General features: G+C 53.2%; 1 protein-coding gene across 1 annotated transcript in view; it reads right to left on the reverse strand.

Moving 5' to 3' along the window:
• The window catches only part of LOXL2 (lysyl oxidase like 2), a 102,691-nt gene that overhangs the window by 12,185 nt on the left and 77,302 nt on the right, over positions 1 to 13,204 (reverse strand). Inside the window, exons 8-10 of the mRNA XM_067745161.1 lie at positions 8,532 to 8,699; positions 6,608 to 6,773; positions 1,538 to 1,781 (exon numbers count right to left, since the gene is read on the reverse strand). Coding sequence (XP_067601262.1) covers positions 1,538 to 1,781; positions 6,608 to 6,773; positions 8,532 to 8,699 — 578 coding nt within the window. The remainder of the gene's footprint in view (positions 1 to 1,537; positions 1,782 to 6,607; positions 6,774 to 8,531; positions 8,700 to 13,204) is intronic.

Consider the following 13,204-nt stretch of genomic DNA (forward strand, 5'->3'; position numbering starts at 1 on the left):
GATCTTTAGTTGTGACATGCATGTGGGATCTTCCCCGACCAGGGATTGAACCCGGGCCCCCAGCATTGGGAGCACAGAGTCTTGGCTACTGGACCACCAGGGAAGCCCTCCACAGTCCTTTCTTTTGAAATGGGTTAAACAACTCTATCCCCAAACAGATTCGAATGTGACTAGGCCATAAGTTATGACATGAAAAAGCCGCACAACACAGATTTCTGATGAAGATTGGGCGGAGGTACCAGGCAGAACGCAGGCTTGGGAGTCAGAGAGGCCCCGAGTCGGGGTCCCTGCTCCACGACTTCACCTGGGGCTAGTCCCATGAACGCAGAGCCGCCGTTTCCAGACTCAGGAAAACGAGGGTTCCCTGCTCTGGCACTTAGAAGGGGCTCAGTAGATGTTAGTTCATATGTCCCTAACTGTGATCATCACATCTTAGAGCTGGAAGGATGCCTGGTGGTCAGCCAGACCGGGGCCTCTCAGACTGCTGTGCACACAGTCCCCTGGTGACCTGTTAACACGCAGATTCTGCTGTGAGTCAGCCAAGGACACTGGATTCAGCACTGACTGCAGAGGCTGCCAGCCCGCCGGCCCCGCTCTGAGAAGCAGGGACCTGGTGCACAAGCTCCTGATTCTGAGCACAGAGACCACACTCCCCGTGCCCAAGTCTGTGGCCCCTCACGGTGGGGGGCGGGGCGTGGCTGCCGGGTTGAATGGCAGGGGTCTCCCTCCCTTCATTTTCAAAACTGTACTCACTCTGCTCCCTCTACCTGCCCAGCTCAGGTCTGAGCAGGAAAATGAGAACCATTACTGGCAACCGGTTCAGGATGAGGGTAGGAATCAAGGCAAAGGGACAGAAGGAAGGGGGAAGGCAGGGAGATGAACAGGGAGGCTTCTGTTGGCTCCAGCTAGGGCTGGCTCTGGGATTGCACTCTGTTCTTGTCCACGATTTATAGAGCACTGGGAACAGAGCCACAGACTGAGGGCTGGAAGGGGTATTAGCAGTCCCGGCTGACGTGGCCCAGCTGGCCTGACATCATGCAACAGCTGGGTCGAGAGACCAGGCCTCATGACTCCTGGCCTAGAACTCCTGTCTCCACACCCACCGCCTTCGTAGAGATGTTTAAAACTTATACTGGTACTTAAAGTACACTCCTAAACGAATTCAGAATCCAACAACTGCAAAACCCCAAGCACCCTGCAGAGCGCGAACTTGCTGTGGACACACTTGAAAACTGTCGACTGAGGGTCAATGGAGGGGCACGGGGTTCTCAAAACAAAATTTGTCTCCAAAACGGTAGAGACTTTGGAGCCAAGAGAGAGAGCGGACTCGGGGAAGAGGAGGTGGGCCAGGGCCCCCTGGGAAGAGAGAATGGCATCTGCAAATGTGGGAGGCCAGTGAGCCATCCCTCCAGCTGGGGAGAACCCCACCCCCGGGACCGTGGGGCCTCTCGGCTCTCCCTAAGTGACCCTGTGATTCTGAACCCCATCTGGGTGCCTCGGGCTGGCGCAGCCTATGGCGCTGGCAGGGAGGGTTCACCTGTGGCAGTCATGCCAGATCCACGCGTGGCGGCCGTTCTTGGGTCGGAAGTCAGACTGGCCATTGTTGTGGATCTGGGAGGAGAAGCGCAAGAGCCGCCGGTAGCCCGTGGTGGGGTTGGTGTTGGCGGCCGAGGCCGCGAGGCAGTTCTCCTCCATGGCGCACTGAAGCATGAACATGGGCCGGTCCTCCAGGTAGGTGCTCTGCTGCACGATCTCTGCGTTGAGGACCAGGTCGGGGGCAGCTGGGAAGGCAGACACAGGATTCAGACAAGGCCAGAGACCCCTCACCCCTTCCTGAGTAGGTTCCGTCTGATTCCTGAGCTGGCACTAGCCTCCATCCCTGCTCGAGCCTCACTGTCTAGAACTGGCTCCTGGTGTCCCCCCTCCAGGTCACCTTCCTTGTGGATCGCTGCCCCCAATTCCTCCCCCTTCTCTGAGAGTCCTCCTGGACGCCTCTGCAGATCCCAGTGCATGTACGCAAAATATGGACAGTTGTTCAACGTGGGTAATGGGTGCACGAGGCTTCGTTATATTATTTTCTCTCCTTCTGAGTGGCTTGAGATTTTCCATAATAAAAAGCATTACAAAAACAATGAAATTGTGCTATGCAGAGAGAGAACACTCTTGGTCTGATTCTTCTGGGAATGATACAAATGTATTTTCCACCATGTGTAATACTGTATGTAGATTTACAGTCTGCTAATACTGTTTCCCTTAAAACATAACTTGACATATTCCTTTGTTAGTAAATATCCATTACCACATCCATTTCACGGCTCCATAATATTTATTCATAACCCTATCCCGTACTTTTAGACACAAGGGTTGCCTGAAACCTTCCAGTTAAAGATGAAGCTGTGATAAACATCCTGTAGCAAATCTGTGTATGTAACTTTATTTCTTTAGAATATATTTCTATAAATGAACCTGCTGGGGGGCAGGGTTGCATACTTTCCAGGCTCTGATGTATATCAGGTTCTACCAGTTTCCACTCGCACTCGTTGCTCTACATGAGCGTTCTCCCCCAGGTACCTCTTTTAAAACAAGCTTGGGGACTTCCCTGGTGGCGCAATGGTTAAGAATCCACCTGCCAATGCAGGGGACACGGGTTTGATCCCTGGTCTGGGAGGATCCCACACACCGCAGAGCAACTAAGCCCGTGTGCCACAACTACTGAGCCTGAGCTCTAGAGCCTGCGAGCCACAACTACTGAGACGGTGCGCCACAACTACTGAAGCCTGCGCGCCTAGAGCCTGTGCTCCGCAACAAGAGAAGCCACTGCAATGAGAAGCCCACGCACCGCAACGAACAGTAGCTGCCGCTCGCCGCAACTAGAGAAAGCCCGCGTGCAGCAACGAAGACCCAAGGCAGCCAAAAATAAATTAATTAATTAAAAAACAAAACAAAACAAGCCTGACTTACTCAACTAGTGCGTTGCACATAGCAGGTGTTACAAAAAAACATCACCAATGGCTATAATCTATGTTTGCTAAACAATTGTATTAGAAGGATTAGCTTCTTTACCAAAGGATTAACTAAATTTTTCCTTTAAAAGTGAGACTGTATTGACCAAAGGATTAACTGTAAGTTTCCCTTTAAAAGTGAGATTGCATTGAACATTTCCATGTACTTCAATTCACAAAAATGTTGTATGTGAACCATTTACAAGACCCATCCATCTCTTATTTCCTGACAGGTTGCTTGTAAATTTCTGAAGTGGGTGTCATCTGTGAGCTTGGCTGCGCTCAAGTTCACCAATGCCCGGACCACTCCTCGCTCGTCTGCATCTCCTTCCCATGGTCCCCAGGCTGCACGTGGAGCCCAGCAGATTCTCAGTGATGGGGCCCCGCCGCCTCTAGAGAGCAAACCTACCTGCAGGGACTGGGTGTGGAACCGCAAGGGAGTGAAAAGGCACTCAAATGGGATGAGGGGTAGGGAGGCTCCCATCTGCTGAGAACGATTTCCTCTTGGAGGGCGCAGACCGGGATGCAGCTGGCACTGTGTCCTGGGCACACTTTTTTTTTTTTTTTTTTTGCGGTATGCGGGTGTCTCACTGCTGTGGCCTCTCCCGTTGCGGAGCACAGGCTCCGGACGCGCAGGCTCAGCAGCCATGGCTCACGGGCCCAGCCGCTCTGCGGCATGTGGGATCTTTCCGGACCGGGGCACGAACCTGCATCCCCTGCATCGGCAGGCGGACTCTCAACCACTGCGCCACCAGGGAAGCCCGGCACCTTTTCTGAGGGTGTTGTGGTCTCTTATTCATTGTCTGCACACTAGTCAGTACTCACTGGACAGCCCCTCAGCTTCCCTCTGAGCTGGGCAGAGGGGTCTCCACCGGCCCCTCCTCTTTCCGAGAGGAGGCCAGCCCTCCCTCCAGCTCAGGAGTCTTAAGGTAACATGGCCTAACTTAGCCGGTAGCTGGCTTTCAGCACCTGCCATGGAATGGGGCCTTGACCTCCCTAACACCCAAAACATCCTCCAGAAGCTCACCCGAGGCGTGCGCTCATCCACCCGTCTATCAAGTATTACAGCGAGCACTGCGCTCGCCTCTCTGGACAGTGCTAACAAGGAAGATCTTAGATTATGGCAGCAGAGACAGACAGAGCACATATTAATTACTTCATTATAATTGTGACCAGAGCTCGAAGGAGAAATACGCGGCGTTTTGGGAATTATAGCAGGCGACCCAGTCTGGGGAGGGGGTCAGGAAAGACTTCCTTGCAGGCAGTTGCATTTTAGTTGTTCCATGGAGGATGAGCAGAGGTTAGAGGGAACTGCTCTGAGATGCTAATCTCAGTAGCACATGCCAGGCCCCTGAGGCATGAAGGAGGACCAAGGCCTGCGTGTACTGAGGAGGGGTGGGCAGGGAAGGCGGCTTGATATGAGGCTGGACAACACGTGCCTGTGCAAGACCCTGTGTTCACTTAAGTCGGTGGGAAAGCCTGCACGGGGCTGGAACATGAGGCAGCACAAGCGGAGGACAAGCACTGACCCTGGCTTCAGGGAAGGGAAGCAATGGGAGGTCCCAGGGAGGAGCCTCTGTGGTAACACAGTGTACAGGATGGACAGTGGGATGCAAGAAGGTAAAGGGAGTTGAGAAACTCTGGAAAGGTAAAAATCCAGATGGCTCGACTCTGGGGGGTATGATGAGGAAGACAGAGTGATATCAGGGAGAACTTCCAGGTTTAGGATGTAGTTGCTTGGATGAGAAAAAGTAATTACAAAGGGTTGCCTGAAGAATATACTTTCTCTTTCTGAATAAAGTATTATGCCAGATCAGTGTTCCTGGCCCCAATAACTTTTGCCCCTCTGCAGACTCTGACTGATACCTTCAGTCCAAGCTGAGGGGTTCTCTGAGCAATAGCCCCATGAAAGTCAATTTTTGCCTGCCGTGAGGATATGCGGGCATTGTTGATCTCATAACTCTCAGTCTCATAATGAGAAGTTCCTTTTGATCTCAGTATCTAGAATAGTGGACTTCTCTTTGACTCATGGGTTTGTTTCTATTGCATACTGTGCATTATATTAATGACCAGGTTTCCCTCTTCCCTTTGGCTGCTAGGAAGCTCACTGTATAATTACAATAGTAAATGTATATGAGTCTATAGCAGTAAATGTATAGGACTGTATAGTACATTATTTTTTATTAACCTCTCTCGGCACCATTTTGAGCCACTGCCTTTTTGCCAATACCTACTTTTTTAAAAATCTGCTTTAATCTTATGCCACCTTGAATTTTATTTAGGTTTACATTATCTTAATTTCCTTTTGGAAAAAATGATATATTATAAACATAAATAAATCATTAAGCTAAGAAAAGTCTCCTGATGAGGGTAAGACCCCTTTGCTTGGATGCTCTCCCCTTGGAGGGCTGGTAAGGGTGGTCACTTCACTCTCTCCTCTCAGACAGGATGCGACAGCTTATGACGTCTGCCCAGAGAAGCTCGCACTGGAGTTGAGAGTCCTGCCTTACAAGGGTTAGGAGATGTTGAGTGGGTCTAAAAGGGGTTGATGGGAGAAGTGACTGAGTTCAAGTTGAATCTTCTCCCTAGTTCTCCGTGATGGTTAACAACAGTGCATCACTGTTCCTTAAGTGCTCGCATTTGTTGTCACAACAACAATCTAATTTCCAGTTTCTAGGAAAAACAACAAAGACTGTGGATGACAGCCGTTAACTAACTTTGCCAAGATCAGCTAATAGTGGCAGGCAGGGTCTGGTCTGGAGTTCTCTGGCCAGACTCCAGGCCTCTCCTACCTCCCAGATTCACAAGGGAATCATATGATAAGGCAAGGACGGGGGGGATCCAGAGAATAACATGCCTGCAGTGCTGTCAATGGGTCCTCGCAGCATGGAAGGGAACATACTGAGATGGTCATTCTGAATCCTGGCTGGGGTGGGGGAGGGGTGGGGGAGGAGTGGGATGGGCTTCCCTTCTATATTGTCAAGTTCTCTAGGATTCCCAGGGAGTCACCAGGAGGCTGAATCACCCCCAGGGTGTGAAAACAGGCAGGAAATGATCTTTCTTTTTCTTTTGGCCACACCGCACACAGCATGCGGGATCTTAGTTCCCTGACCAGGGATCGAACCCGTGCCCCTTGCATTGGGAGCATGGAGTCTTAACCACTGAACCGCCAGGGAAGTCCCAGGAAATTATGTATGGAGCAGGGCAGAAGGAAGGAAGCTGACACTCATCGAGCACTTAGCGTGTGCTTCACCTGTTAACCCAGAAGCATGTTCCCCAGAAGAACAAGTTCTTAGTCACTAAATTCGCCTAAGGCCACTTAAATAATCTACAGTGACCCGGCCTTTGAACCCAAGGCTCCCAGACTCCCAAGTCCTCCCTCCTGCCTTCCTCTCCACTGTCATCGGGCAAGATTCCAGGGTGCGGGTGCGGGTAGTTCCTCTTGACCCCGACTCTTCCACTTTAACACGAATCCATCTCTGCTTTCCTCTTTTGCTCGGCTCATAACAGATGCCTCAGAGCCTTGCAAGGAATCATCAGTGAGACTCTGATCCCCTACTGGAGCCTGGCAGGGAGGGTGGGCTATGACACCCAGGAGCTCTCACTTTCTGAGCAGGCAACTCCAGCCCCGTGCTGTACCCCGCCCTCGGGGCAGGCCACGTCCTCTCCATCGTGGCGGCAGTGCGCCAGCGACAGCTCCGTTCCTGAGCACTTCACTCCGCTCATGACCACCTTGTTGGCGTTGATATTTCCGTGCCAATACCAGGTCTCCTGGATGAATCAACAACAACAACAAAATGGGCGGTACGTCACCTAGAATTGTCATTTTCCCATATTCTATCAAATTTCAGCCTCACAAAAGTCCCAAGCCTTTACGATCCCATTATTCAGTGGAGACAGCCAAGGCACAAAGAGTCACTTACCCAAGTCATGCAGGCTGTTGGTGGCGGTGCGAGTGAGACCCTCACACTGGATTCTGCCCCTCCCCCCTTCTGGAAAGCACGGCTAAGGGTCTGTTCAATGCTGTGTATCAGGAATGGCAGCTCATGCTGCCCACTCCCTCTCCCTGAGCCCGGGGCAGACATTACTAATCAATCACAGCACTCTCCTCTAAGCCTGACTGTGCTCTCAGAATCCTTCTCAACACAGCTCCAGGAATACACTACCAATTGATCAGAATTGGCAGGAGAGAAGAAATCTATTCACATACGTCAATAGTTAGTTCCACGTTCATAAATCTCATTGGTTCTGTTTCTCTAAAGAACCTGACTACACACCCTTATCTTCTAGAGAGAAAACTGGGGCCTCGGGAAGGGATAGGGCTTGCAATCAGGGGCAGATTTGGGACTGATATCAGGGGCAGGCCCGTTCACAGCCTCAGCTGTGAGGCCCAGGTGTCTTAGGAACGAGCCGACGGGGAACAGAAACAGTTGGACAGCCACTCTGTTGTAATGGGCACTGTTTTTCGACTCTCCTTGAAGAACCGGAGAGCACCCTAGCTTGTCATAAGCAGTATTAGCAGAAACATTCCATGGCCCTGCGAAGCCAGGCTCCCAGAGGGCCCCGGGTACCAGAGGCCTGCCCCTTCTGGATGCCCAGCACCTGCCCTGGGCCCTGGGCAGCCCCCAGCAGGCAGTCAGGCTCAGCAAGGCTGCCCGAGTTCTCCCACGTCCCTTCCTAAGAAACCCCTTTCCCGAGCAGGCCACCTGGGCACAGAGGCTGAAATCAGGGTTAGCAAAGCAGGATGGGGGAGCTTCAGACATTTTCTTGTTCTGGGAGAAGCTGAAGGAGAGTGTTTAGAGCCAGGATATTGAGGACCTGGGACTCTTCATTCCATGTCACGGGGAGGCATAGAAGGGTGGCCGCTTTGCCCCAGATCACTGCGCAGCCGGCTGGTAGGGCCCCGGTTGGGAACAGACCCGGAGCCTCCTGGCTCCTGCTTCTCCGGCCCCCAGCTTCTTTCTGACAATGTTCTCCCATAGGATAGGGTCCAGAAAGCAATGATTTTGTCTTTCTTCTGATAGGGGGCAGGAGCTTAACTGCCCTCAGCTGAGTCCCTCTCTTTAAGGAAGGGCCGGTGGGGAGGAGGGTGCAGTGGCTGTGAAAGGGCCCTGGACAAGGCTTGGGGATTTACCAGCCAACCAAGGAGAGGATGCCTGGACGTGGACACCGTGGGGAAGCATGTTCCGGGTGAGCTAAGGCGTCTGGGGGGTTGGGCTGGGCGGTCTTCACTGCCCCACAGGACTGAGTGGCTTCTGTCTGCAAAAGGCACATCGGGATGGCCCGGGAGGAGCCCTTGGCATAGTGTGAATCCCGGCACGCAGAGCTGAGACCGTGAAACCAGAGTCCAGAGAGCACATGACCCACCCAAGGACTCAGGGCTGTGGAGAGCAGCGTGGGAGCCGGGATAAGGCTCTTCCTCTGAGTCCATGGCTCTCTGTCTCCTGGGGCTCATGGAAGATGGGGACTGACGAGAGATGGGCAGGATCAGACTGGATGGAGGGTTCAAGGCCCTCAAGGATTTCTCACCTGGAAGGCGTTGCTGGCAAACCCCAGGCCCAGCTGCCGGCAGACCACCATGGCCTCCACGATGCCCCAGTTCTCGCCGCACACTGTCCCCCACACGAGGGACCCGTTCCTCTCCACCAGCACCTCCACTCGGCCCTCATAGGGGTTTCGGCCCCCGTTCAGGCGCAGCTGTGGAGAGAAAGGAAGGCAAGATCGCCACGAGGGGAAGGCAGGCTGATGCCCCTCCGTACTGCCCTCAGTCCCCATTTCCCCAAGGCAGGGGGTCCTGCCTGCGACACAGATCCCGCAGCATCGCTGAGAGCCTACCGTGTGCCGCAGGCATCGTGCCCAGCATGGTCTTCTGTATTCGGCCCCCCTCCCCCACCGCACCGCAGGCATCCTGGGGTCCTAGAAGCCTGTGCAGCTGGGGAGGCCCACTGATCCCTCTGAACAGCACAGCAGAATCTGCTTCTGCTGCCCATGTGCCCACCAGGGGGGCTGCTCTTAGATCAGACACTTGGAAGGTTGCCGCCAGAGGCCTTAAAACGGTAGAATCCCCTGACTCTTTCCTGGACCCTTTTCTCCTCGCCACACCTCCTGCCCCCGGGTTCCAGATCCTGAGGCCATCTCCTCCCACAGCGTCCCCCGCTGTCCCTCCCCCGCAGAACTCTCTTCTGAGACCCATACAGCCAGCTGCCTGTCCCACCGGGCACCTCGGAGACCCCAGATCTAACTTGTCCTCTTTTCTCTCTCCACCTAAAGCTGTGCTCTACCTCCCCCTCGTTCCCTATTTCAGCTAAAGCCACTACCGTCTGTCCCAGGGGCAGCACGCCGTGTAGCGTGAAAGCAGGCATCACAATAGGTAAATGATAGGACACAGCTGTGTGCCCATAAAACCCTATATACAAAAATAGGCAGAGGGATGGGTTTGGACTGCAGACTGTAGTTTGCCGATCCCGAACCTATTCCGTTAGACAAGCCAGAAACCTGGGTGCAATCCTCAGCATCGCCTTCTCTCTCATCCCCCCACATCCCGTCAGAATCTTCCTCCGTAGATTTTATCTCCCAGGTCTCTCTCCGACATGCCCTCCTCCCTCCAGCTCCATCCATCCTTACCCTCTCGTCCCAGGCACCATCACCTCTCACCTGAACCAGCCCTCCCCACCTCCTGTTGCCTCTCCTCTTGCCTTCACTGACCCATTCTCCACGCAGAGTCCAGAGTGACGTTTGAAAAACACCCAAGCGCGTTCATCCCCTAGACACGTCCATGGTTTCCCATTGCTCCACTACTCCCCTCTGCATCCTAATCACGTGTCTCTCTCCTCCCTGTTCTCCGACCTCCAAGGGCACGGCCTTCTTTCAGTTTCCATGGCTACCTAACTTTCTTGACCATGTCACACCGTAAATCTCATTTCACACTGAAGCCTATTATATACGGAGGCCCTTTGGCCTGGCTGGTCCCACTCATCTTTCCAATCCTAGACCCAACGGCGCTTCCCTCCGGTGGGGGTCAGTGCCCACTTACACAGTCTATCACTCCCTCTACATCTCCTTCCTAGCATTCTTGACAATTACAGTCAAGCTAATTCACAATTTAACGTCTGTCTCCTCTGCTAGATTTTAAGTGCCAAAGAGCAGAGCTGTATTTGTCTGGTTTACTGGACGATCAATAACTAAGACAGCACCTCCCACATGTTAGGTATATGCCAAGACTATTTTTGGAATGGATGAATACACGATCAGTCTTATGGAGTGAAAGCGTGGACCAACTTAAGTGAGCCCAAGCAGGGAGATCTGGAATTTGGGGAAGGGTTCTGAAACTGCAGCCTTTCATCCAGATACCTTACCCTGCTTTCCTTTATGCTTCTAACAGTTCATTCCTTTGAGATAAGGTATAACACTTCCAGGAATCCTCAGCTGTTTGTTTGCCCGTCCTTAGCAACAGCACAACACCTCAGTCACAGGTCGTAATTCTTACGGACTTGGGGGCTGGGAGGGTCACCGAGGTCAGCCGACAAACAGACAAGCCGAGGGCAGACATGATACTCGATCTACCTGCCACGGTTGTTGAGCGGATGCATAAATGAGGTAGTTCATGTAAAGTGCTCAGACAGGGCCTGGCACCAAGTGAGTGCCAAGAACTATCAGACATCCTCACAGCAATGATCATCGTTAGGGTGGGAGTCCCAGCAGAAAGCAAGCCTCTCTTCAGGGGAGCTAGAAGAGGTCAGAGCAGGCAGGAAGGGGGCTGGCCTTCGGGAGGCAGACATTTGTCTTCCTGGGTGGCTCTGGGCTGAAGGAAACCCCGATGAAGCTGGACACTGGACACTGGATATGCACTGTACATCAGCCATGACTAACATATCTTTGGATCTATGTAAAAACACAAACAGGTAAGATGGGAAGAGCCATCAAGAAAGTCCTAGAAGAAGGGCTTCCCTGGTGGCGCAGTGGTTGAGGGTCCGCCTGCCGATGCAGGGGACACGGGTTCGTGCCCCGGTCCGGGAAGATCCCACATGCCGCGGAGCGGCTGGGCCCGTGAGCCATGGCCGCTGAGCCTGCGCGTCCGGAGCCTGTGCTCCGCAACGGGAGAGGCCACAACAGTGAGAGGCCCGCATTAAAAAAAAAAAAAAAAAGGAAGTCCTAGAAGGGCCTGAAGTTCAGCAGGGGGCAAGTCACCCAGCTCCAACATGCAGGGGAAGGCCAGCAGCCCTTGGGCAGGGTGCGCCTTCAACCCATCCGGGATATCTCTAGAGGTAACTTCAAGCCATCCCCTCTGCTTATTTGAGTCCTAATACAGGCCTGTATTTTACCATATACTTCCTTTATGTGCTAACTGAACTCTGCCAGTAATGCTGGCACCTTCTGAGAGATGAAATGAATTGTGCGTAGTTCACAGGATCCATTCATTCATCCGGTATTTATTGAGCGTTTACTATATGACAGGCCCAGTGCTTAGTGCTGGGAAATTCACAGGCAGACTTTCAGAGCGCTTATCGTGTCTCTAGAGGCCCTGTGCAAGCCCTTTATGGACATTCGGTCCTCACAGCACCCCTAGGAGGCAGCAGTACCATGTCATCCAAATTTCACAGATGAGAAAGTAGAGTCTCAGATACAGTAAGTGTCTCTTAACCATCATGCTAGACCACCTCCAAACCATGCACGTAAGCCCCCTTCTCCAGGGATGCCTTTGTCCCAAAGCAGGGACCACCAAGCCAGAACTGGGGACCGACTCACAGTCAGGATGGAGAATGGAGCACTGCTGCTGGGAGGTTGGGGCTCTGAAGCCTGGGCTTATGTTCTGAGGCTTTTCCTGTCCACTGGGGTCAGACTGAGCCCTGAGGTTTAGGATACTCACCCAATTTTGTGCCTTGTGCAAACCATCTCCGGTCGCCTCTGAGTGGCTACAGCCTTGGCAAGGAGCGGTCTGCCAGCCCCCCACGCATGTCCCCTCTCCCCACCTGCCTGGCCCCCTGAGTCTCCGGCCTCCTGGCCCGAGGACACTCTGTGTCCTGGATAGACAGACAGTGGGGACTGTGATGGCGACCGCAGGCCTCTCCTCTCGGCCTCAGGCTGAGCCCTCTAACAGCTTGTGTCCTGATTGAGGAGCCTTGAGCCTCCCTTCTCTTTGGGAGGTCCAAGTCCTTTCCCCTTTCCCTCGGTGTGCTTTCTAGAATCTCATCACCGAGCCTGGTGAAGCTGCAGGCTGGCACAAGGATGCACCCTGGGGAGGTGGAGGCCGTGAGTGAGGACCCCTCCCGTGGGCCAGGTTGGCACTGAAGTTCGGAACGCCAGTGGGCAGTGATGATTAAAAGCAGAATGACGATCGGTTCAAGATGTCGGAGTAGAAGGACGTGCGTTCACTCCCTCTCGCGAGAGCACCGGAATCACAACTAACTGCTGAACAATCATCGACAGGAAGACACTGGAACTCACCAAAAAAGATACCCCACATCCAAAGACAAAGGAGAAGCCACAATGAGATGGTAGGAGGGGCGCAATCACAATAAAATCAAATCCCATAACTGCTGGCTGGGTGACTCACAAACTGGAGAACAATTCCACAGAAGTCCACCCACTGGAGTGAAGGTTCTGAGCCCCACGTCAGGCTTCCCAACCCGGAGGTCCGGCAATGGGAGGAGGAATTCCTAGGGATTCAGACTTCAAAGTCTAGTGGGACTTGATTGCAGGACTTTGACAGGACTGGGGGAAACAGAGACTTCACTCTTGGAGGGCACACACAAAGTAGTGTGTGCATCGGGACCCAGGGGAAGGAGCAGTGACCCCATAGGAGACTGAACCAGACCTACCTGCTAGTGTTGGAGGGTCTCCTACAGAGGCGGTGTGGGGGGGTGGCTGTGTCTCACTCTGAGGACAAGGACACTGCCAGCAGATTTGGGAAGTACTACTGGCGTGAGTCCTGTCAGAGTCCACCATTAGCCCCACCAAAGAGCTGTGTAGGCTCCCGTGTTGGGTCACCTCAGGCCAAACAACCAACAGGGAGGGAACCCAGCCCCACCCATTAGCAGACAAGTGGATTAAAGTTTTACTGAGCTCTGTCCACCACAGCAACAGCCAGCTCTACCCACCACCAGTCCCTTCCATCAGGAAACTTGCACAAGCCTCTTAGACAGCCTCATCCACCAGATGACAGACAGCAGAAGCAGGAAGAACTACAATCCTGCAGCCTGTGG

The sequence above is a fragment of the Pseudorca crassidens genome, chromosome 7 (genome assembly GCF_039906515.1).
Source record: "Pseudorca crassidens isolate mPseCra1 chromosome 7, mPseCra1.hap1, whole genome shotgun sequence".
NCBI classification, from domain to species: Eukaryota; Metazoa; Chordata; class Mammalia; order Artiodactyla; family Delphinidae; genus Pseudorca; species Pseudorca crassidens.